Here is a 24771-nt window from a genome sequence, read left to right as displayed (position 1 = left end):
AAACCTGCATTTCCCACTGCAGTGACACCAAAGGTTTGTATGTTTATAACAGGAGTTTTCATTCTTTACCTTTTTCAGTCACCAATTCTTGTGGGTCTCATACCTGACATTCCCTCAAATCGGCATGCGGGTATTTATGAGTGGTTAGTGCAGGCCCATTTCCAGGTCACTTAGCAGAGTCAGGGATCTAACGTAAAAGTGCAGCTGGGGCATCTGGGTACTTTTGGTAAAGAAGCAGCAATATGAGGCCTCACGGTTATTATCCTGAGACATTGGTCCCATCAGAATGAGAAACACTTAGAAGTGATGAGGGACGTTTTCCTGCTGTATTCTGATTCCTGACCCACAGATGGAAAGCCTTTCATTTTTCTGAAATTAATGCTGAGAAGAACTGAGAGACAAGGCAGTTCAAGCTTATCTACAGGTTTAAATGTCTGGGCTTTTGACTTCTGCAATAAGAATTTAATAGTGTATTTCAAGGGTATTGGGTAAAATGTTTTTAAGGTGAGTTGCTTTGTTCTTTTGCTTGTGGTTATTGGAATATATAGAATACATATTAGAAGTGGAATATATAGTATACAGAATACAAACTAGAATGTAGGAATTAGGTAGAAATGACTTGGCATGAGATTTATTTATTTTTAGATTTCTGGCATGTGTACTTTCTAAGACTTTGACCTCTTTAACTGTGCAGCGGGTCAGAGGGTTCAAGGAGCTCCCTCTTGACTCGCCCTGGCTGATGGATGCCCTGTAATGGGTTCACTAATAGGAGCCACATCTGATGCTGTCAGATGGAACTAGTAGCCATGTTGGCCGGCTGGAGCTGAGCCTCAACAAACGCCAGGTGGATAAGGGTCAGTGAGTTCTTCTGGCATCTCGACAGCCTGGTCGTTGAATTTCCTATTCACAAGAATCTTTGCTCTGTGGTGGCAGTTCTTTTCTGCCTATTGAATAAATATTCAGTCTGTTCTGACATTTCCCTTCTGGACCTTTTTTCCTTCTTTGCATAGTGGAGTGTTTCTGATTTTAATAGGTAGATGAAGGAAAACTGGGGGTAACTTAAGGAATTTTGTCACCTTGCACTTTAGAAAGGGCCATTGGAGAACTCAGTGGTGATCATGTATTCCATCTTTGTTCTGCATTGGATTTTAATTCTTGCTCTGAGCTCTCTAGTGCTGAATTCAGGCACCAAAACTGGAAATTTGTAATGTAACATCTTTTGGATTCACTGGGCTTGGCTTATTGTAGTTCTACTGTTTGTCAGTAAAACACTTTTTTTTTTTTTGTCACTGCTGAGTAATCTTTTCTTTTTCCTCATGTTTGAGGAAAAATTTAAGTAGATTGGCTATCTTTACACATGTCAAGTTTCCATTTCATATACTATTCATGGGAAGAACTCATTTAGATCTTCTTCAGTTGCTTTCATTAGCCGTTTGTAATTTTCAGCATACAGAGCCTATACATGTTTTGTTAGATTTAGACCTAGGTATTTAATTTTTTTGGAGTGATTGTAAATGGTCATACATTTTGAAACTTGAAGTTCAGTATTGCATCATATTTATTTTGATCAGTTCACAAAATATCAACATTTTAAAAAGCTAGTGTAGGGACTTCCCTGGTGGCGCAGTGGTTAAGAATCCGCCTGCCAATACAGGGGACACGGGTTCGATCCCTGGTCCAAGAAGATCCCACATGCCGTGGAGCAACAAAGTCTGTGCGCCACAACTGCTGAGCCTGCGCTCTAGAGCTCACGAGCCACAGCTACTGAGCGTGCGTGCCAAAACTGCTGAATCCCGTGCGCCTGGAGCCGATGCTCTGCCACAAGAGAAGCCACTACAATGAAAAGCCCACACACTGCAATGAAGAGTAGCCCCTGCTCGCTGTAACTAGAGAAAGCCCGTGCACAGCAGCGAAGACCCAACACAGCCAAAAATAAAAATAAATAAAATAAAATAAATTTTAAAAAAAAAGTTAGTATAAATATGCCTCTATTTTCCTTAGTAGTATGTGTACTAAGAACTATTTCAGGCACTTAAAATATAGGTAAAATACTAAAACATTTTAAGATGGTAAATGACGTGTAGGAGTTTTGAATTTTAACGTAGTTGGCTTTACCAGTATTTCTTCTTTACGATGTATCCTTTCTGGGTCTTTAAAAAAAAAAATCCTTCCATGCTGCCCTGTCTTAAAAGATACTTAAACAGTATCTTTCTTTCTAAAAGTTTTAAAGATTTGCTTTCTATATATAAAGCTTTAATTCATCTAGAATTCATTTTTGTGTATGATATGAGTCAGGGTTCTTCCCCCCTCCCTCAGTATGGGTAGCCAGTTGTCTAAAAACAGTTTATCAGATACTCTGTGCTTTCCTCACTGATTACAGTGTCACCTCTGTTTATATGTGTATGGGTCACTAAATGGTGTGAGTGTGTGTGTCTGGGCTTGCATTTCTGTGGCAAACGTCTGTTGGTTTATTCCTGTTCTAATACCATGCTTTCTAATTTTGCTTACTTAAAAAAATCAAATTTATTGCCATCAAATAAACTGCATATATTCAAAATGTACAGTTTGGTAAGTTTCGGCACATACACCTCTGAAACCAATGGCACGGTCAAGATAAAGAACACCTGTCCCCAAGGTTTTCTTGTCCCTCTTTGTAACCCCTTTCTTCTGCCTCTCCCTGATATTCTTCTCTCCTCCCCACTTCCTCCATCATATCCAGGCAACCCTCGGTCTGCTTTCTGTTACTGTAATTAGTTTGCATTTTCTAGAATTTTACATATATGAAATCTTACAGAATTAGTGGTTAAGAGCTTAGGATCTGAAGACAGACCATTTAATCTTAAATCCATGCTCCATCACTTATTTTTAGCTTTGAGATCTTGGGTCTGCTTTCTTCTCAAAGTACCAGTTTTGCCGGTTACCATGGGAAAGTGAAATTTTCCACAGGGAAAATACAAGGGAAGAAAATACGATGCTTGAGAATAGAATTCTGAGGACTTTTGATATACTGTGTATGTGCTTGGCAAGCATATACATGACCATGTGCAGGAAGGTTCAGAAGTCTGAGGGTAGAATGGAGAAAACTGTTTAATACAGAAGTAAAGGTTTGTAAAAATAAACATGACTGGAAAAAAAAAGATGATGTGAGGCTGTATTTGAAATGATTGCTCAGGCTGGGAGAAAAACAAATAAAACCAGAATGGAGGTGAATAACAAAAAGTTAGGGATGATAGGTCAGAGGTTATACTATGGACAAAGAGTAGATTTAGTAGGCGTAGAAGAAAGGAAAGAACCGTGTTTCAGAAATAAGGCTTTCAGAGTTTGAAAGTTCTTAGGTGGACCTTTCCAGAATGTAATAAGGTTTACCCTGTATCATTAATTAAAGTAGAATAGAGGAAAATTCCAGGTGCAAGAGTGTTTATTGAGGGGGCAGTGGAACTTGTGCTGACGAATTATAAATGGGACCTGAAAAGACGGCTTCCCCTATTTCTGGCTTGGTGAGACTGGTGGCATTGAAGTGGTTGAGAGAAATAGAGTTTAGCAGAGTGGAATGTTGTTTATTTACATGTTTTTCCTCTCCAGCGTGGTCCAACATAATTTCTAAGTACATGATGGCTTATCTATATCAGTCTCAAATGAGACTGGTCTCCTAGGAAATTTTCCACAATACTTATTGAGCAGTAAGTGCCACTAAACATACAGTACTGGTTCTCAGATACCTTATTGTTTTGATATAATATAGTTTCAATATGTTATTGATGTAATAATATAGTTGTGATATAAGGTAATAATAATATTTCCTGATGTTTTGGTATTCTCTCTGTGAGTCATTACCCATATTACCTATTTTTTAAAAAAATTAGGTTTCTCATTGCAGTGGCTTCTCGTTGCAGAGCACAGGCTCTAGGCACACAGGCTTCAGTAGTTGTGGCACACGGGCTCAGTAGCTGTGGCTTGCGGGCTCTAGAGCGCAGGCTCAGTAGTTGTGGCGCACGGGCTTAGTTGCTCCGCGGCATGTGGGAATTTCCTGGACCAGGGCTCGAACCCGTGTCCCCTGCATTGGCAGGCGGATTCTTAACCACTGCGCCACCAGGGAAGTCCGACCTATTTTTTCTTTGTGGGTTATTCTACATTCAGACAGGGAAAATAATATAGGACAAGTTCAAGATTAAAGATGTTCTGTAGAAACATACTTGTTATCTTAGATGTGCACTGTCAGTGTGTAGCCACCAGCCACATGTGGCTATTGAGCACTTGAAACATGGCAAGTCCAAATTGAGATGTGACATAAGTGTCGATTACAATATGCATTGGGCTTTGAAGACTTAGTACAAAACAGAAACGTAAAATAGCTTGTTAATAGTTTTTTTATATAGACTACAGGTTTGAAATGACAATAATGTGTATATATATTAGATTAAATAAAATATATTATTAAAATTAATTTTACCTGTTCCTTTATCACTTTTTAATGTGGCTGCTAGAAAATTAAAAATTTCAGAAGTGGCTTGCATGTGTGACTCATGTTATATTTTTGTTGAACAGAAAGAAACCCACCTCCCTGTTTTTCTGTAATCAAATGTGTAACTATTTGCTGAATTATAAATCCTTAGTGGGAAAGCAAAAAAACAAAAGAATTTGGTGTGTGAGTATGTTTAATGAAATTTGCTGTGAATAGATTTTAAAAATAAGTACAAAATGCCAATGGCATTCTTCATAGAACTAGAATAATTCTAAAGTTTGTATGGAAACGCAAAAGACCCTAAATAGCCAAAACAGTCTTGAGAAAGAAGAACAAAGCTGGAGGTATCATGCTCCCTGATTTCAAACTATATTATAAAGCTACAGTATTCAAAACAGTGTGGTACTGGCACAAAAATGGATACATGGATCAATGGCACATAATAGAGAGCCCAGAAATGCATCCACATTTATATGGGCAATTAATCTATGACAAAGGGCCAAGAATATACAGTGGGGGAAAGACAGCATCTTCAACAAACAGTGTTGGGAAAACTGGGCAGCTACATGAAAAATAATGAAACTGGACTGCTCTCTCACACCATGCACAAAAACAAGTTCAAAATGGATTAAAAGGACGTCCTTAGTGGCACAGTGGTTAAGAATCCTCCTGCCAATGCAGGGGACACAGGTTTGAGCCCTGGTCCAGGAAGATCCACATGCCACGGAGCAACTAAGCCTGTGTGCCACAACTACTGAGCCTGCGCCCTAGAGCCCGCGTGCCACAACTGCTGAAGCCCGTGTGCCTAGAGCACGTGCTCCACAACAAGAGAAGCTGCCACAATGAGAAGCCCGCGCACCACAACAAAGAGTAGCCCCCGCTCGCCGCAACTAGAGAAAGCCCGCGTGCAGCAACAAAGACCCAACGCAGTCAAAAATAAATAAATAAATTTAAGAAAATAACCAAAAAACCAAAATGGATTAAAGACTTAAATGTGAGACCTGAAACCATAAAACTTCTAGAAGAAAACATAGGCAGTACCCTCTTCAATATCGGTCTTAGTAATTTTTTTTGGATATGTCTCCTCAGGCAAGGGAAACAGGCAAAACTAAACAAGTGGGACCACATCAAACTACATAGTTTTTGCACAGCAAAGGAAACTATTAACAAAACAAAAAGACCACCTACTGAATTGGAGAAGATATTTGCAGATAATGTATTCAATAAGGGGTCCAAAATATACAAAGAACTCATACAATTCAACATCAAAAAAAAAAAAACTTGATTAAAAAATGGGCAGAGGATCTGAGTAGACATTTTTCCAAAGAAGACATACAGATGGCCACCAGGCACGTGAAAAGATGCTCAACATCACTAATCATCAGGGAAATGCAAATCAAAACTACAATGAGATATCACCTCACACCTGTCAGAGTGGCTATTATCCAAAAGCCAGCAAATAACAAGTGCTGGTGAGTCTGTGGTCTGTGGAGAAGAGGGAATCCTTGTGCACTGTTGGTAGGAATGTAAGTTGGTGCAGCCACTATGGAAAACAGTATGGAGATTCCTCAAAAAATTAAAAGTAGAACTGCTGTATGATCCAGCAGTTCACTCTGGGGTATTTATCTGAAGAAAACAAAAACACTAATTATAAGAGATACATACACCCCTATGTTCATTACAGCATTAATGAACCAAGATATGGAAGCAAGCTAAGTGTCCATCAGTGGATGAATGGATAAAGATGTTGTCTGTGTATGTGTATATTATTATTCAGCCATGAGAAAGAAGGAAATCCTACTGTTTGTGACAACATGGATGGGCCTTGAGGACATTATGCTAATAAGTGAAGTAAGCCAGACAGAGAAAGCCAAATACTGTGTGATTTCGCGTCTATGTGGGATCTTAAAAAGCCAATGAACAAACATAGCAAAACTGAAACAGAATTATAGATATAGAGAACAAACAGGTAGTTGCCAGAGGAGAGGAGGACGGGGAGAGGAAAGAAATAGGTGAGGGAGATTAAGAGGGACAAACTTCCAGTTACAAAAATAAATGAGTCAAGGGGATGAAATGTACAGTGTGGGGAATACAGTCAGTAACTATGGAATATTATTGTGTGGTGACGTATTGTAATAGACTTTTTGAAATGTATAGTAAAATCAACTTACACTGCTGTGTTTCAGGAAGTAACATAGGGCTGTAGGTCAGTTATACTTGAAAAACAAACAGAACAAGAGACCAGATATGTGGTTACCAGAGGTGAGGAATCAGGGGAGGGGAGATTGGATGAAGACAGTCAAAAGGTACAAACGTCCAGATATCAGGTAAGTAAGTACTGGGGTGCGGTGCACAACAGGATAAAGATAATCAGCACGGCTGTGTGTTGTATGTGAAAGTCATTAAGGGAGAAAATCCTAAGAGTTCTCGTCATGAGGAAAAGGTTGTTTTCTATTTCTTTAATTTTGTATCTGTATGAGACAATGGATGTTCATAAAACTTACTGTGATAATCACTTCATGACGCATGGAAGTCAAATAATTATGCTGTACACTTTAAACTTACACAGTGCCGTATGTCAGTTGTATCTCAAAACTGGAAGAAACCATAAGTACTTCTATTAGATTTCTAATTATTTTAAAGTTGTATCTAATGGATGGTATGAAACTTTGGTGATAAAGGTACCTGGATACCAAGCTTTAGCTGACTAGTCTTGAGATCTGAAAGTAGACCTTGCTTTGCCTTACAGATCTCTAAGTGCATTATGGGATTGTCAGCTGCAGCTAGATTGTATTCTCTGATACAGCAAGTGTCATGTTTGGTGACGCTTACGGTTTTCTTTCTACTTTTAGATTTTCTAAAGCAGTGTAGCATCACTTGGGAACTTGTTAGAAATATTGATTCTTGAGCCCCAACCCTGCCAAATTAGAAACTGGTGGCTTGGCCTGGCATTCTGTTTAAATCCTCCAAATGATTCTAAATTTGAGAAACATAATAGATTATACCACTTTTATAGAAGTAGCAAAGCTCAACTCAACCCCTTTATATAAATTCTCCAGTTTTGTCCCCTTTATTCAGATCTGTTTATTTTGATTACACCGTAATTTAACGGATGTAAATGTTATTTTATCATGGAAGTGCTCACAAAATTTTAGGGTTTCATTTCTAAATAGTCACAGTTGTATTTAGAGTGGTATTTTATTTGATTCTAATGAAGTTTACTCTAAAAGTATCATTTAGGCAACTGTACACATCTATTTGGAAGGAATTACGTTCCTTTCTTTTCAGTTAATCATTTGTAAAAATGTTATATTCTTAGGTGGATGCTCTGCGGTTGCGTTTGGAAGAGAAGGAAACCATGCTGAATAAGAAGGCAAAACAAATCCAGGACATGGCTGAGGAGAAGGGGACACAAGCTGGAGAGATCCATGACCTCAAGGACATGCTGGATGTGAAGGAGCGGAAAGTTAATGTCCTTCAGAAGAAGGTGAGGTGCAGGTGTTCTGAGCCCAGGGTCCCGCATCAGACCCACGTCCTCATTCCTACCACTGAGTTGTACCTAAGTGCTATCAGAGTTTCTCTCTCATTCCTCTGTTTATATTTTTGCAGGTCGTAATTGAAACCATTGCTGCAGGAGGTAGATTGTGAAAACTGTTCTGTATATTCAGTTTTTAAACTTTCGAAGTAAACACTGTTTGGTATCTTCAGTAGTATTTTCCATGCTACTGTCTCTGAAAAGTGCCTTGTAAATTGCCAGAGTATTTGCATTGGCATTCTTCTACCTCTCCTAATCTTCTGTCTTGTATGGCAACTGTAGGGCCATGGATTAGTGTAGTACGTGGGCTGGGATTCTTGCAAGACTGCAATTTTGAATAGAAACACATGCTACTATAATGACATCTAATCTACATATGTCAAGGAAAGGAAGACTTTCTTTCCTATTTTACCTTAATCATAACTGGAAAGAGGCTAACACTGTAATAAATAAGGGAAGTACTAATAATTGTCTTCCCCTCCCCCTTTTAGCTAAATTAAAGGGTACCTTTGAGATAATAGTTACAGTAGACACTGGTATTTATTGTTCTTCTCCACTGAGGGGATAGATCAGAAATATTTGACATTGTCCCAGTTTATTTTTAACCTCTAACAATAGCCCAGGAATAAAACTCTCTTCACTAAACCTCAAATTCAGCTTTTCTTTTGTGTACAGAGGACCATGTTCAATATTTGTCCTCTGTTAATTTGGTTTTCATTTGCTTTCAATGAGTAGACATAAAAATTTGATCACTCTAGATGGGTGACTGTAGTATCTTGTTAGTGGATTCTACTTTGCTTTACATTTTTATACATATGTTCTTCTCACCTTACCCCCAACTGCTCACTTCCCCTTACCCGTTTCTTGTATACGCTTCCAGGCACAGTTTACACATACACAGGCAAATACGTATTCTCTTTTTTTCTGTTTACCTCTTTCTGTGTTCTTCCATAAACATTTTATGCATAATCCATATAAAGCAAAAATGTTTCTCTAAACACAAATGTTACCATTCCTTTATTTCCCTTTCCTTTCCTTTCCTTTTTTCCCATTAATATATTTTGAAACTTCTTCCGGGGCTTCTTCATTGTTACCAACAGCACCTGTGTGGATGTGCTACGGTTTATTACAAGGTTTCCACTGATGGACAGTCTGCTTAAAGTTTCTGCTGTTATGTAAAATGATGCTGCATTTTAAAAATGTGCATATTTAGTTTATTCATATGTGAAGTATATTTCTAGGTAAATTACTTAAAGTAGAATTGCTGGGTGAAAGGATATGCATTTGTAATGTTGGTGGATTTTGCCAAGTCACAAGTACATTGGTTAGAACCCAAAGGTTGTTTCAAACTAATGCACGTCTTATTTTTAACTAGATAAACATTAAAAAAAGTTTTTAATAACTGTGAACAGGGGTTTGAAGTTAGAAATAATGCCTCATTATCCTGGAATAATCATAGTTTGTAAAAATAGAGTGGCAGCACTTATGTTAGCCACTTTATATCTGTAATCTTGTTTAATCCTTGCAACTTTTTGGTAGTGGAGTTTAGATCTTGATTGCTCTGTTATAATCAGTGGCTAAATTTTTAGGCCATGACACATAATAAGAAACATATGTTACATTCATCTGTGTCAACGTATAGTATACATGCTTAGAGGTACAGCTACAACAAAATTTTCACAAAATATACTCTGAACTATCTTCTCCCATTTCTTAAAGGAAATAGAAAAATGTTAGTCCCAATCCATTAAGTTATTTCAGTACTCACTAATAAAACACTTTTATACCTTGGTATCCATTCTCCCATGCTCCCCTTTCCCGCCCCCAAAACAAAAACAAGCCCCAAACCAACAAAGTCCGAGACATATTACATAGTAAGGGAGGTTCAAATTTGTACAAATTTGTTTAGCTAAAAAAGTGGTAGCTTCAGGTTTTGTCACAAGGTTGGACTTATTCCAAAATGCAGCTTTTCCCATGACAACAGCTTTCCTGTTGGGAGAATTAGTAGTATGTGTTCAAGCTTTTTGACACTACAGGACATCATACAAATATGACATGTATTATGCTTTGTCTAGTCTCTTTGCCTTTCGCCGTGGAGGGCCAGTGGAGTAGGCTCTAGAGGGCCGGTAATTGTGCTCTTTTTAGTACACTAGCTGCCTCACTAATTTGTCATGTTATAGACTTTGATTTGTCTTAAAACAGTTATCAAATAGGTAGCACAGGTACTTTCAAAACTGGTTTAGATTATTATTGCTTCTTTTAACATAATGCCTCTATACCTGTCATTTTCAGTGCTTAGAGCCTTCAGTGCTTTCTGCCTACTTATTTTGTTGTAGAAGTTGCTGTACTAACATCATTAGACTCAACGTTCGTGATGTGTTTCCTGGACCATTGTTTGCTGATAAAATAGAAATAGCTTTAATTTTTGGATCCACATAAAATAAACCAGAAAACACAGTAAGTTTAGAGGCAGTTAAAGGTTCTCAAGAGAGCTATAGTTATTTTTATTATGGCTTTCCTTTCTTGAGGTGCAAACATCCCCTTGCTCCAGGATTCTATGAGCAAGCTTGATTTTCAGGTGGTTGACAGAGGGGAGCTGGCTGAGTGCGAGACTGGGGGTTGAGGGAGTAGAGTGAACTCTGATGAGCTGGGCTGTGGTGATATGGTGGCTTCCGGAGGCCGTGTGAAAGGTGATGAGCCGCACGGACAGGATGTAGAAGGCACCATCTGTGGAGTAGATCATGTAGGAGATCTGGGAGAAGAGCGACAGGATGGAGATGAAATGGCCCAGACAGTGGTGACTGTGGAGGCCGCATATCTGGTGTTTATTGTACTACAGGATGTTGGTGATGGCCAGTACACGTCCACAGCAGTGATGCAGAGATGCACACAGCACGTGATTCCAGAAGACAGCCAGATGTCACATAGGATTTGGCCAAAGTTCCAGGTGTGGGTGATGGTATATGTGATGCAGATGGCTATGACCAAGATGAAAGCCAAGAGATTGGTCTTGGCCAGGGAGCCAGTGAGATAGTTGGCTGGCGTGTGGAGCTTCCTGGTAAGGAAGACGGTGAGAAGCACAAAGGCTTTGGTGAAGACTTTGGTCCATGTGATGATGGAAAGGACCTCAGCAAGAGAGATCTTGAGTTCCTGGAAGGTCCCAGATCCCAAGCCTCTGGGGTTTCTGCAGCATTCAGGATCTGTTAGAGGCCCCCAGGAAGAGGCCTTCTGCCGACGGGTTTGGAGGGGGCATTCTAGGTGGCTCTCTCCGTACTCATAGCTCCTTCTTCCACAGTTGTCTTCCCCACAGAACAAGGGCGTCCTTCCATTTCACACTGGAGGGCGACATTTATCACATGAATAGACACAGTGAAAAGACCCCAGGTCTTACTTGTATTAAGAACACAGAGGTGACTCAGCTGTAATCAAAGATTGTTCTAACTCAGACGAATCCCAAGGTTTCTCACTCTTCTGGAACTCTGGTAGACACATGCTGAATTTGTTAGATAATCATCAGGTTACCCACCAGTGTGGACAGAGCTCTGCAGGTCTTGCTTTTGGCCTTTGGGCTCTTTCCAAAGGCTTGAGGCTCTTACTGTTTGGTGATGTATTCAGAATTTCCCCCACTCTTTTCTATTTTGAGAAGATTCTGGATTTCAGGTTGTCTCCTGGGAACTTTTAAAGCTAGAGCACCAGCCGATTAAGAGAAGCAGTTCAGTCAACAGCCCACAGTTTTCCCAGATTAATCTTGACACATAATGAGGTACTTGTTTTGGTTCCTTTTCCACTGATCATTTCTGAGCCGGGAGAGAGAAATGTTCCAGTTCCCAAGACTTGGAGAATGCGTGAGTGTGGAGAACACAAACAAATGGCTCGCTGTGAGCTCCCCAAGAGGAGCACGGGGTCAGCAGCCCCTCCCTGGCCACACGAGTGCTGTGTTTGCTGTGGTGCGGCCCTTCCCCCTTCCTCCTTGCTTGTCACCTGGTTTTGTCCCACCTTAACTACAACCCCCAGCCGAGCACCTTCCGCTGGGCTCTTCCCTTCCCTATGCCTTTGAGATACCCCCTATTGCTTTCTTGTTGTTGTTGTTAAATTAACAGACTTTATTTTTAGGGCATTTTCCCATTTACTCCCTGCCCACAGTTTCCCGTTATTAACATCTTGCATTGGTGTGGTACATGTGTTAAAATTGATGAACCGATATTGGTACATTATTATTAACTAAAGCCTGTAGCTTACAGTAGGTTTCACTCTTTGTCTTGTACAGTTCTGTGGGTTTTGCTGAATGTATAATGACATGAATCCACCATTACAGCGTCATACAGAGTATCTTCACTGTCCTAAAGATCTCTGTGTTCTACCTATTCATCGCTCTCCCAGCTCGCTACCACGGATGTTTTTACTGTTTACAGTTTTGCCTTTTCCAGAATGTCATGTATTTGGAATCATACAGTATGCACCCTTTCCAGGACTTGTTTCTTTTACTTACTATATGCATTTAAAATTCCTCCATTTCATTTCATGGCTTAATAACTCACTTCTTTTTATCGCTGAATAATATTCTGCTGTCTGATGTACTATAGTTTGTTTATGTAATTACCTGCAGAAGGACATCTTGGTTGCTTCCAATTTTTATCAATTATGAATAAAGCTGCTATAAACATTCCCATACAGGTTTTTGTGTGGGCACAAGTTTTTAACTCATTTGGGTAAATACCTAGGAGCATGATGGCTGGATATATGGTTAGACTATGTTTAGCTTGTAGAAACTTCCCCTATATTGCTTTTTGTTTGTTCGTTTGTTTTTGACTGCGTCAGGTCTTAGTTGCAGCATATGGGATCTTTCGTTGCGGCGCACAAGCTTTTCGTTGCGGCGCGCGGGCTTCTCTCTAGTTGTGGCATGTGGGTTTTCTCTCCCTAGTTGTGGCGCATGGGCTCCAGAGCGCATGGGCTCTGTAGTTTGCAGCACACGGGCTCTCTAGTTGAGGCACGTGGGCTTAGTTGCCCCGTGGCATGTGGGATCTTATTCCCCCGACCAGGGATCGAACCCATGTCCCCTGCACTGGAAGGCGGATTCTTAACCAGTGGACCACCAGGGAAGTCCCTATATTGCTTTTTAATTGGGAACTTTGAAACACATGAGCTTTGCAAAACGTGTTATACACTTGAATATTCTTTTTTTTTCTTGGTCAATGTGTATTAATGTTTTGGCTTGCTGTAAATCCCTGGGTTATTCCCACTGTAGATTGTTGCTGTAACTTTGCTACTAACTTCTAGTGTGCCCACGATTATTTTTTTAATAGAAAAAATAATTCTTAAGTATACTTTGGGGGAGAGTGTTGTACAATCATTGTAAAAGTTTAGCCTCTGGGGCTTCCCTGGTGGCGCAGTGGTTGAGAATCTGCCTGCTAATGCAGGGGACACGGGTTCGAGCCCTGGTCTGGGAAGATCCCACATGCCATGGAGCAGCTGGGCCCGTGAGCCACAACTACTGAGCCTGCGCGTCTGGAGCCTGTGCCCCGCAACGGGAGAGGCCGCGATAGTGAAAGGCCCGCGCACCGCGATGAAGAGCGGTCCCCGCACCACGATGAAGAGTGGCCCCCGCTTGCCGCAACTAGAGAAAGCCCTCGCACGAACCGAAGACCCAACACAGCCAAAAAAAAAAAAAAAAAGTTTAGCCTCTGAAACTTTTTTTGTCTAATTTTTATGCATAATGTAGAATCACTAGTATATTTGAAATATATTTGTTTTGAAATATTTGAAATATTGAGTAAATGTACTCAGCTGTTTTAAAATCTAGATTTTAATGCACTAAGAAGGGGGTCAAAGGGTGCAAACTTGCAGTTATAAAATAATTAAGTCCTGGTGATGTTACGTATGGCATGGTGACTAAATATAGTTAACAGTACTGTACTGCATGTTTGAAAGTTGCTAAGAGAGTAGATCTTAGAAGTTCTCATCACAGGAAAAGAAATTTCATAACTATATATGGTAACAGATGTTAACTAGACTTACTTGTGGTGATATTTTGCAGTATAAACAAATACTGAATCATTATGTTGTACACCTGAAACTACACAGTGTTACATGTCAGTTATACCTCAATTAAAGAAAAGACACTAAGAAATGACAATGTGGATTAAAAAATTAGCTAGTTTTAAATTATGAAAGTAATATATATTCAAGGTAAAAAAAAATTCAAAAGTACAAAAACATATGAAATGAACTTATCTTTTCTCATCCTTTGACCCTCTCAGTGCAGCTCCTTAGAGATGTAACTTGTTAATAATTATTTGTATACTCTTCTATAAAATATCTATGCATATGTAGGCATACGTATGTTACACACCATTTTTAAAAAAAGACAAGTGGGATCATACTTTTTTATTCGTTTAAAAATAAACTTATTTTTGTGTCTTTTTATATGTAGCTTTATCTCATTGTTTTTAATGTCTGCTTGGTTTTCGGTGTCTTACTTGCACCATAATTAACTGATGTCCTATAGCTGTATAAGTAGATATTTATAGGGTTTTTTCTTGTTTATATATTTGTTAAAGTAGCATAACAATTAATGACAAAAACATACCTCATTCATGAATTGATATTGTATGCATCTAAAAAAACTGATGGATGCCCAGTTCTCTAAAAAGCTTGTGCCTTTATATATTAAGATGAGTTTCTGCACAGCTTCGTCAGACATTTGTTGCCAAACCTTTAAAAATTTCCAGTGACCTGGTAGATAATTTAAAAATACCTTTTCTTCCTTCCTTCCTCCCTCCCTCCCTCCTTCCCTTTCTTCCTCTCTCTCTGCGCCCCCATTTATTTATTTATTTGTTTGTTTGTTTGTTTATTTATTTATGGCTGCGTTGGGTCTTTGCTGCTGTGCGTGGGTTTTCTCTAGTTGCAGCGAGCAGGGGCTACTCTTCGTTGCGGTGCACAGGCTTCTCATTGCAGAGGCTTCTCTTGTTGCAGAGCACAGGCTCTAGGCGCACAGGCTCAGTAGTTGTGGCTCACGGGCTCTAGAGCGCAGGCTCAGTCGTTGTGGCACACAGGCTTAGTTGCTCCGCGGCATGTGGGATCTTCCCGGAACAGGGCTCGAACCCATGTCCCCTGCATTGGCAGGTGGATTCTTAACCACTGCGCCACCAGGGAAGTTCCAAAAATATCTACTTTCTTGCTTAATATTTATTTAAATTTGAGTGCATGTTGAGCATTTTTTCATAGGGTTTTCTTCGTTTTGAAGCTACATATTCATGTCGTTTCTACATTTTTCTGTTAGATGGTTTATTTTTTTCCCTTATTGATTTATAGGGGTTCCCTAGTAAGTGAATTGGCCTCTTTCCTCATGTTTTACAAATATATTTTCTTGTTTGTCATTTTCTTTTTTACTTCCTTTATGGTATTTGTTTTAGAATTTATGTGTCAAATTTAGTTGTCCTTTCCTCTGTGTCCTCTCAATTTTCAGTCATGCTCAGAAGGTCCTTATGCCCACCAAGGTTATTAAGTAATTCACGCATGCTTTCTTCTGGTACATTTAAAATTTCTTTTTTCTTTATACCTAAAAATTGTTTTATAAAATTTATATATTGACTTTAATGATTCAGCTTTTTCTTCTTCTATGTGGCCAGTCATCATTATAATATTTATTAAATAATCTACCTTTTTCCTCCTGATTTGAAATGCCAAAAATAAATTGTCGTTTAAATCTGGGCCTGTTTCTGGTCTGTTCCATTTATCTGCCTCTGTTTCTTTGGCTGCTTTTTATGAAAAATACTTAGTTTGTTTATAATCCCCCTTCCTGATTTTTGTTGGTAAGCTTTGTTGTCTTTTGCTGAGTCCACAGTGCTTTTCATATTTACATTGTGTTGCTTTTTGAAGGGGAAAAAGTCCTTTCTGTAATCGTGATTCATATTGTTTAGCCTTTATTTCTGTGTTTAAGTGAATTTAATGTTTACCACTGTTTGTAGCACCATGGCTTACCTGTTCCCAAGGTTTACATTTCATTTAATTCTTGGTTCCCCAAGAACTCCTTTGAACACTTTTTCAAGAGTGGTCCTGGCTGCTTGCTTGTTTGTTTTTTTTTAAAGTGTACCTTTTTTTTTTTTAATTAATTAATTAATTTATTTATTTATTTTATGGCTGTGTTGGGTCTTCGTTTCTGTGCGAGGGCTTTCCCTAGTTGCGGCGAGCGGGGTCCACTCTTCATCGTGGTGCGCGGGCCTCTCTCTATCGCGGCCTCTCTTGTTGCAGAGCACAGGCTCCAGACGCGCAGGCTCAGTAGTTGTGGCTCACGGGCTTAGTTGCTCCACGGCATGTGGGATCTTCCCAGACCAGGGCTCGAACCCGTGTCCCCTGCATTAGCAGGCAGATTCTCAGCCACTGCGCCACCAGGGAAGCCCTAAAGTGTACCTTTTTATTTAAGTTTTTTTTTTTTTTTTTGGATGTGGACCATTTTTAAAGTCTTTATTGAATTTGTTACAGGATTGCTTCTGTTTGATGTTTTGGTTTTTTGGCTGCGAGGCATGTGGGATTTTAGCTCCCTGACCAGGAATTGAACCTGTACCTCCTGCATTGGAAAGTATAGTCTTAACCACTGGACAGCCAGGGAAGTCTGCTGGGTGCTTGCTTGTTGACCATGCATTTATATTATCTTTTTACATTTTATAATTTAATTATTTGTGAGATTCAAAAAGCATAGAGAATAACATAATAAGTAATGGTAATTACTCAACTTGGGAAGTAAAATTTCAAACAGAGTCAAAGTTCTTTGGCATATCTTTTCTTGAGAGTATTCCCCTCCATTCTCTCGCAGAAATAAACGCTTGCTTTGGTGTTTATGCATGCACCCGTATCTTAGGTCAGGATGCATGTTTTCGTACAACCTGTGTATGTGTTAATAAAATTTATATAAGAGGAAATATACATGGCAAATAAATATGAAAAGTTATGTACCCTCACTGTAATCAGTGGAATGTAAAATAAGACCAGATTAAGAAACCATTTTATACTTAGCATTGTAAGCTGTGTTCGCAAAAATTAAGAAGTCTGACAGTATCAGGTGTTGGTAAATGTGGCAACTGAATTTCTCACACAGTGCTGTTGGGTTTTTAAATAGGTACAACTATTTTGGAAAGCACTTACTAAACATAAGGGTACCCTGCCAGATACATATACTGTAGATGAACTCCAGGATGTATGTAAGAATGCTCATAGTAACCTTGTTTGGATTAAGGAAAAAACCAAAACAGAACTGAGGAAATACTTTGCAAATGTTTATTGACAGAATGATTGAGTTAGTACGTTGTGGTATAGTCACACAGTGGAATATATTATTCTTTTCGTTTTAGGGCAAGGGAATTTTTAGGATAAAAATTCAGCAAACTTATTTCTTCTGGAGGTAGGGAAGGGAAGAGGGTTGGGATAAGGAAGAATATATGAGTATCTTAAGTAGTTCAGGTAATTCTCATTCTTACGATGGGTAATGCGTTTGTGTGTAATTTAACATACTTCATAACATATAGATACATATTTATATTTGAAATATATTTAAAATACCTGGAGGCAGATTTACTTCTGTTTAATTTGCTGGTACATGGGTGCTTATTATATACTTTATATGTTTCCTTTTGTTTGAATATGAATAATAAAAATGCCTAGAAAAAACCTTCTCTGTACCTACATATCTATCTTCATTGAGAATTTTTCCTGTGTTTTACTTTAAATTCATTCCTAATTTTATAATTGTGAAATTAGAACCACCTTCCTCTAGAAGTTTATTTGTATATTTTGAAACAATGTCTGATGCAGAGTCTCATTTGATAAAGCCCAGCTGTTCGTTTGATTAAAATTTCCTACAAAGTCTGGCAAATGGATTTATTCAGCTTATGGTCAGATATGTCCAATTAAGATGCATGAATGGCTTGGACAGTTTTGACCCTCTTTCCTTGAACCAGAATTTGGCTACTTATCGTATTTGCTGGTTAAGATTAGCTTGGGCCGTATTGAACAAGTGTAATAATCCTCCTTCAGCAGGATGATTTTTTAGATATTGGGAGCCTATATTTGACAGCCCCCAAATCTTATTTTCCTCGGTGAAATATTGCTGTTCCTCCCATTATTCTTACTTGCCCTGATTAATTTTTCTGATGGCAGTTGTTTTTCTACACTCATTTTTCCTCCATACTTGTACTCTTTGGAATTTTGGATCTAGTTGCAAGAGAGATGATTAGAAGGTGATTAATGTTCTGTTCTTGGCCCTCCCTGAAATGTGGTATTGGGAAAACTCACTAACCCTCAGTTTCCTCATCTGTAGACAGGGTATAATAGTTACTTTGGGGGGGTTGTTAAATGATGTAATGTGTATAAAAGCACCTTGGAACCCATGAAGTGTTATATACCATGCATATATTAATAGGTGTTAATATTGTTTGTTCTTATTACATTTTACTTTGCTAAATTCAGCCAATGACTCTAATCTTTGAGAATCTTTTGAAACTTGATTTATTTAGTCTGTTTATCTCCTTCAGTTTTATGCCTTCAACCCTTATGAATATACTCTTTTTTAAAAAAAAAGTAAATTTATTTATTTATTTTTGGCTGTGTTGGGTCTTTGTTGCTGCGCGTGGGCTTTCTCTAGTTGCGGTGAGCGGGGGCTACTCTTTGTTGCGGTGCACAGGCTTCTCATTGCGGTGGCTTCTCTTGTTGTGGAGCACAGGCTCTAGGCGCACGGGCTTCAGTAGTTGTGGTGTGCGGGCTTCAGTAGTTGCAGCACGTGGGCCCAGTAGTTGTGGCTCGCGGGCTCTAGAGCGCGGGCTCAGTAGTTGTGGCTCACGGGCTCTAGAGCGCAGGCTCAGTAGTTGTGGCGCACAGGCTTAGTTGCTCCGCGGCATGTGGGATCTTCCTGGACCAGGGCTCAAACCCGTGTCCCCTGCATTAGCAGGTGGATTCTTAACCACTGCGCCACTGGGGATGCCCATGAATATATTCTTTATACGTCCATGTAGGTGATAAAATGTTGCATAGGCTCAGAAAAGACTTTTGTGGTATATTGTAAGAAAACTCTATCAGATTGATACGTTTATCCAAACAATTCTAAGACCTCCTTTTGTTGTCTGTAGGATTTTTTTTTTTTTTTCTGGTAATCCCAGTTTGTTGGCAGGTCTAATTTATTTTTTATTTTTTTTTTAATTTTTATTTTATATTGGAGTATAGTTGATTTACAATGTTGTGTTAGTTTCAGGTGTACAGCAAAGTGATTCAATTATGCATATATATGTAACTATTCTTTTTCAAGTTCTTTTCCCATTTCAGTTATTACCGAATATTGAGCAGAGTTCCCTGTGCTATACAGTACAGTTCCTTTGTAAATCCATTTTCTCCTCTGTTCTTCATCCAGAAGAAATCTGTGTTGAAAATCTGAGTCCATTGGACTCATTATCATTCTGTATAATTCCTTCTTAGAGTGATGTGAGCCACATGATGATGTACACGATGGCCTAGCTTTCTAAGCAGTGTGTCTATTTCTATACACTGGAATCTTCTTGGCTTCTCTCCTTTCCCCCCTTACTGAGTGCATTTATAGTTGCACAGTCACTTTATGTTCTTGTGGGCATCCCAGTCTTCCCAGGCGTCCTCAGCTGTCTCATTCATGCAGTCAGCATTGCCTTCTGCTGTGCACCTGGCACTGTGCTAAGTACACAGAGAGGATGGTTTCTGCTCTCAGAGTCTCAGAGTTGTAGCAGTTAAAGAAGTTACCATACAAATGGTGTACAGTGGGCACAAAGCAAGGCATTCCAGATTTGACCTTGTGTGAAAGGAGTCTAAGAGAAGTCTTAGCAGTCGAGTCTTGAAAGGTGTGTGAAAGTTTGCTAGGCAGATGGGGAAAGGGGTAAGAGGTCCCAAGCTGAGAGAGCGGTGTGAATGAAAAAGGGGAATAGTGTCCTTTCCAGAGGGTCACGCCCTGGAATTTCACCTCTATACTTCATACATTTGTAATACGGATTCCTAAAAATTTCTGGTAGAGCTCTGTCTCTCAATGCCTTTTCTTTCTTACTATGATGTCTCCTATTACCTGGTCTCTGGGAAAATTATTCCCATTTCTTACATAATGAGAAGGTTTTCAGAGAATATACTCATCTTTATTGTCCTATTAGTTTATTTAGGAAACTGATAAATAGAATTCAGTTTTTCTTTCCCCTGGCCCTGAAGATTTTGCATCAGAAACTTTAGAAATTTACCTGCGGTGGTATATTGAAGTATAACCTTACAGGCGGATCTTGAGATTTTCCTGGAGAGATGTCTTTTTATTTTTGAATTAATTAATTTAATTGACTTTTGGCTGCATCAAGTCTTAGGTGCAGCATGCGGGATCTTCATTGAGGCACACAGGGTCTTTCGTTGCAGCGCGTGGGCTTCTCTGTAGTTGTGGCGGCAGGTTTTCTCTTCTCTAGCTGTGGTGTGCAGGCTCCAGGGCGCATGGGCTCTGTAGTTGTGACGCGCAGGTTCCAGAGCTCGTGGGCTCTATAGTTTGTGGCACGCGGGCTCAGCAGTTGTGGCGCATGGGCTTAGTTATCCCTGCGGCATGTGGGATCTTAGTTCCCTGACCAGGGATCGAGCCAGCATCCCCTGCATTGTAAGGCGGATTCTTTACCACTGGACCACGAGGGAAGTCCCTGGAGACATGTCTTAATTCTATGCAACACTTAACCTACTTTGCTGCTGCTTCTTTTTTTTTTTTAATTTATTTATTTTTGGCTGCGTTGGGTCTTCATTGCTACATGCAGGCTTTCTCTAGTTGCAGCGAGCGGGGGCTACTCTTCGTTGCGACGCGCGGGCTTCTCATTGCGGTGGCTTCTCTCGTTGTGGAGCATGGGCTCTAGGCTTGTGGGCTTCAGTCGTTGTGGCACGCGGGCTCAGTAGTTGTGGTGCACGGGCTTATTTGCTCCGTGGCACGTGGGATCTTCCCGGGGCTCGAACCCGTGTCCTCTGCATTGGCAGTCGGATTCTTAACCACTACGCCACCAGGGAGGTCCCTATTTTGCTTCTTGATTTATCCACTTATTCCATAAGGAAGAGCAGATGGTAACTCTGCTTTCATCCTTTCCTTGTTCTTGGCATCTGCATTCTCTATCATTTTTCTCACAAATATTACTTTATAATTGTAAGTTTAAGTAATATTTAACTCTTTTACTATTTAAGGAGAATACCAGGAAACAATGTATTACTTTGGCATTACTTTGGCATATTAAATATGCATTAAAAAATCCTTGTTTTCTGAAAATAGTAGCAGCTTTGAGAATGGCTGGATGGTGAATCACATACTCTGGACCGATTTTGGGTCTGTCTGGGCCACCACTGCCTGCCCATAGGCTTCCAGCTTTCTAGGTAGTATATGTATTTGTATGCACGGGGATAGCCCTGCGCTCAGAGAATGAAATGAGACAATAGCAGATGGCCAAGCATGCAGTACAATGGGATTAGCACCGGCCTCTCCTTTCCAGGGCTCTCCGCTATGGTTTAAAGTAGTTTTGTGTTACAGTAAATTTCTTATCTTTATAATAAATCACTCACCTGGAAAGTGTAATTGAGCATTTGAATCTGAGCTGCATTCAGAATCTGTGTTAAAATTGTACAGCTTCTTGCTTGATTGATTATAAATGGTAATGTAGCTTGGCGTTTAATTTGCTGACGCAGGCGTTATCATCTTTCCCTTGTATGCTTCTGTAACTTCTCTTTATTTCACCTTGCCTGCATCTCCAGTTTCCTAGGTTTTGGTATTTAGAGTTTAGATTTATCAGTAGCAGAAAGCTAACTGATAATTGAATTAGAAAGTTTTCCCTTTTTGTGGTCCTAGATTGGTTCTTTAAGTCTCCTGTTATTTTGTTTTCGGTAGGAAGTCAGAAAGAACAGGTTCTTTATACACTCTATTTGTTTGCTGTAGAGTCTTGACTTAAGGACATGTTAGTTTCTTCACTTTTTCCATATCATAAAATGGAAAGAATATATTTTATCATTGAAAACAATATTTACTAATTTATTCTGAGAAAATTAATATTTTAAAAATTGTGCTTTTATTTTTAATAAGGATTAATTGTAATGTTTTCTAAATATTATTTTTAAATCACAAGCCAGCTGTTAATGAAGCTAAGTTGAAAGAAGAGCAGGTCAGGCCCTAATTGGATTTTAAGTTGGAAACTTAATATACTTAGGCATTAGAATTTTCCCTTTTCTTTCTTTCTTTCTTATTTTTTAATAGAACTCAGTTTAATTAAAAATTTTTTTCCTCAGTGGAAAATATGTATAGCTAAATTCTTGAAATATTTTATTGAAAAAACAATGCATAGTAAATGAAGTCTGATTGATGGTAACTTTTCTGCTGGGGAATATGCTCCATATGGATTTACTTTGCTTCATGTAACTTTTTTCCCCTCACTTTTTCAAGTAAACCTTAAGGAGGGTAGATAGTTGAACTTCCAAAGTCTGGTTTAACTTCCATTTGTCAGCAGATAACTTTTTAAATGATGCTGGTATTATACAAGTGGCATCTTACAATGATTGAAGAATTATTCCCTAAAAAAGGGAGGATCTTAGTTTACTTTGTTACAAAATACCTTTTCATTATGATATGTTCCTTCTCACCATCCCTCCTCTTCCAGAACACCCCTCTCCAAAAAGTAAAAACAATAAAAGAAAGCACAACATGCCTCATCCCTACCTTCTGATAATCTAGAAACAATACACTTTCGATATCAGTGATTAAAAGAGAAAGAGCAATAGCATTGTAAAGATAGACGGGGGAGGAAAACCTCCCGCTGCATAGTAAACTATTGCTGAAGCTTAGTGGAGTAAACAGTCATTTTATTTGTGAATCAGGAATTCAGGAAGGGCTCTCTTGCGTAGTTTGTCCCTAATTTGTTTGGTGACAGCTGGGGGTGTCTGCAGCTGGGTGACCCACTACCAGGATGGTTTCTTCATTTGCGTACATCCTGCCTGGGTATTCCTTGGCCTCTGGCTCCGTGGCTCCGTGGCCAGTTAAGGGTTGCGCTAGGAGTTGGTTTGGAAGCAGCAGGGGATTCCTTTTGTCTGTACTCTTTTGGTCACAGTAGTCACAGGACCTAACTTGATTTGGTGGCGGGAGCGTCAAGGAAAATACTCCACGTCTTACTGGAGGAGTGGCAAAGCCACTTACAAAAAAGCACGTGAAGTCGGAGACACTGTTGCGGCCGTCTGTGCAAAATATCTGCTCCAGCTGAATAAAAATGTTGGATAAAGGATTGAGACCGTGAGGGCGAGATTTTGTTTGTGTGGTATGGTAACAAAGCTCTCACTTTCTTTTCTGTTGTCGTATGACTTTTTTGTATATTTCCATGTTCTGCTCAGTGTTTTAATCGCTTATTCATAGGACTTCTACTGTCATCCATTGCTGTCAACAGAAGTCACTTCAAACCAGAAGGAATTCTAAACAGTTTTAAATTGTTTTACCCAATTGAGGCATTATCACTGGGTATGAAAATAATTGATAGGAAAAGGGTACAGAGGAATAAGGTGTGTGGAAAGGGCAGGCTGACAGCAGAAGGTGAATTAATCTACGTATTCAACTTGGAGATCATCATAGGTGAGCAGCACAACCGTCTAGATGAAAACTTTTGCGTATGAGTGATCTAACGTGGAAGAGACGCCATCTAGAAGCGCGTCAGACTGAGTATGTGCATGGATGACACAGTGATTGCAAGAGAATTTTTAAGTCCATTAGGAACAGAGAAACTTGACTAAACTGTTATTTGTATTTGTGTTATTTGGGGAATAACGCCAGATAAATCTCAGTACTAGAGTAGTTTCACGCTTTGTTGATGGATATTGGGAACCTTGACTTTTTATTTTTTCTGTTTTCTTATTCTGTCACAGAAACTATGCTTTTTAAAGATTGACGCTTCAAATTAATAGATTATAATTTCATTCCATTTATATCAGTGTTTCTTAATGGGGAAGGGAGGGACAGTTTTGTCTCAAAAGGGGCATTGTACAAGGTCTAGAAACATTTTTTGGTTGTAAAAACCCCTGGGTGGAGGGGGCGGAGGGGGGAACCTTGACTTTTAAAGCTAGCACCATGGGGTTAATTGGATTGATGCTTTTTTTTTCCTCCCTAGTTGAGATATAATTCACATCCTATAAACTTTACTAATTTAAACTATATAATTCAGTTGTTTTTGGTATACTTACAAGGTTGTGCAACCATCACTTTTGTCCAGTTCCAGAACATTTTCATGACCCTAAAAAGAAACCCATACCTGTCACAACCCCTATACTCTGCATCCACTGCCTACTTTTTGTCTTTATCAATTTGCCTATGCTAGACATTTCATAGAAATGTAATCATATAATAAGTAGCTTTTTATGTCTTGCTTCTTTAATGTTTTCAAGGTTCATTATGTTGTAGCAAGTGTCAGTACTTTATTCCTTTTTATGGCTGAATAATATTCCATTGTAATGAATATAGCACTTTTTTTTTTTATCCATCCATCAGTTTCTGGACGTTTGGGTGGTTTCCACTTGAATAATGATTATGTTACATCTATGTACAAGTTTTTGTATGAACATACGTTTTTCATTTCTCTTGAGTTTATATCTTGGGGTGGAATTGATGTTAACTTTACCAGTAACTTTTTGAGGAACTGCCAAACTGTTTCTAAAGCGGCTGAACCATTTTACATTTCTGCCAACACTAGTTATTTTTCTTTTTCAAATAGCCATTCTAATGGGTGTGCAGTGGTATGTT

At 39.1% G+C, this 24771-nt stretch overlaps 1 protein-coding gene across 1 annotated transcript in view; it reads left to right on the top strand.

The window, feature by feature from the left end:
* The window catches only part of LOC137758979 (ELKS/Rab6-interacting/CAST family member 1-like), a 143392-nt gene that overhangs the window by 62271 nt on the left and 56350 nt on the right, over positions 1–24771 (top strand). Inside the window, 1 exon segment of the mRNA XM_068534916.1 lies at positions 7782–7949. Within this exon segment, the coding sequence (XP_068391017.1) occupies positions 7782–7949 (168 nt within the window).

This window comes from Eschrichtius robustus, chromosome 2 (assembly GCF_028021215.1).
Source record: "Eschrichtius robustus isolate mEscRob2 chromosome 2, mEscRob2.pri, whole genome shotgun sequence".
NCBI classification, from domain to species: domain Eukaryota; kingdom Metazoa; phylum Chordata; class Mammalia; order Artiodactyla; family Eschrichtiidae; genus Eschrichtius; species Eschrichtius robustus.
Note: the sequence above shows the minus strand (reverse complement) of the source record. Positions and strands in the feature narration are given on the sequence as shown.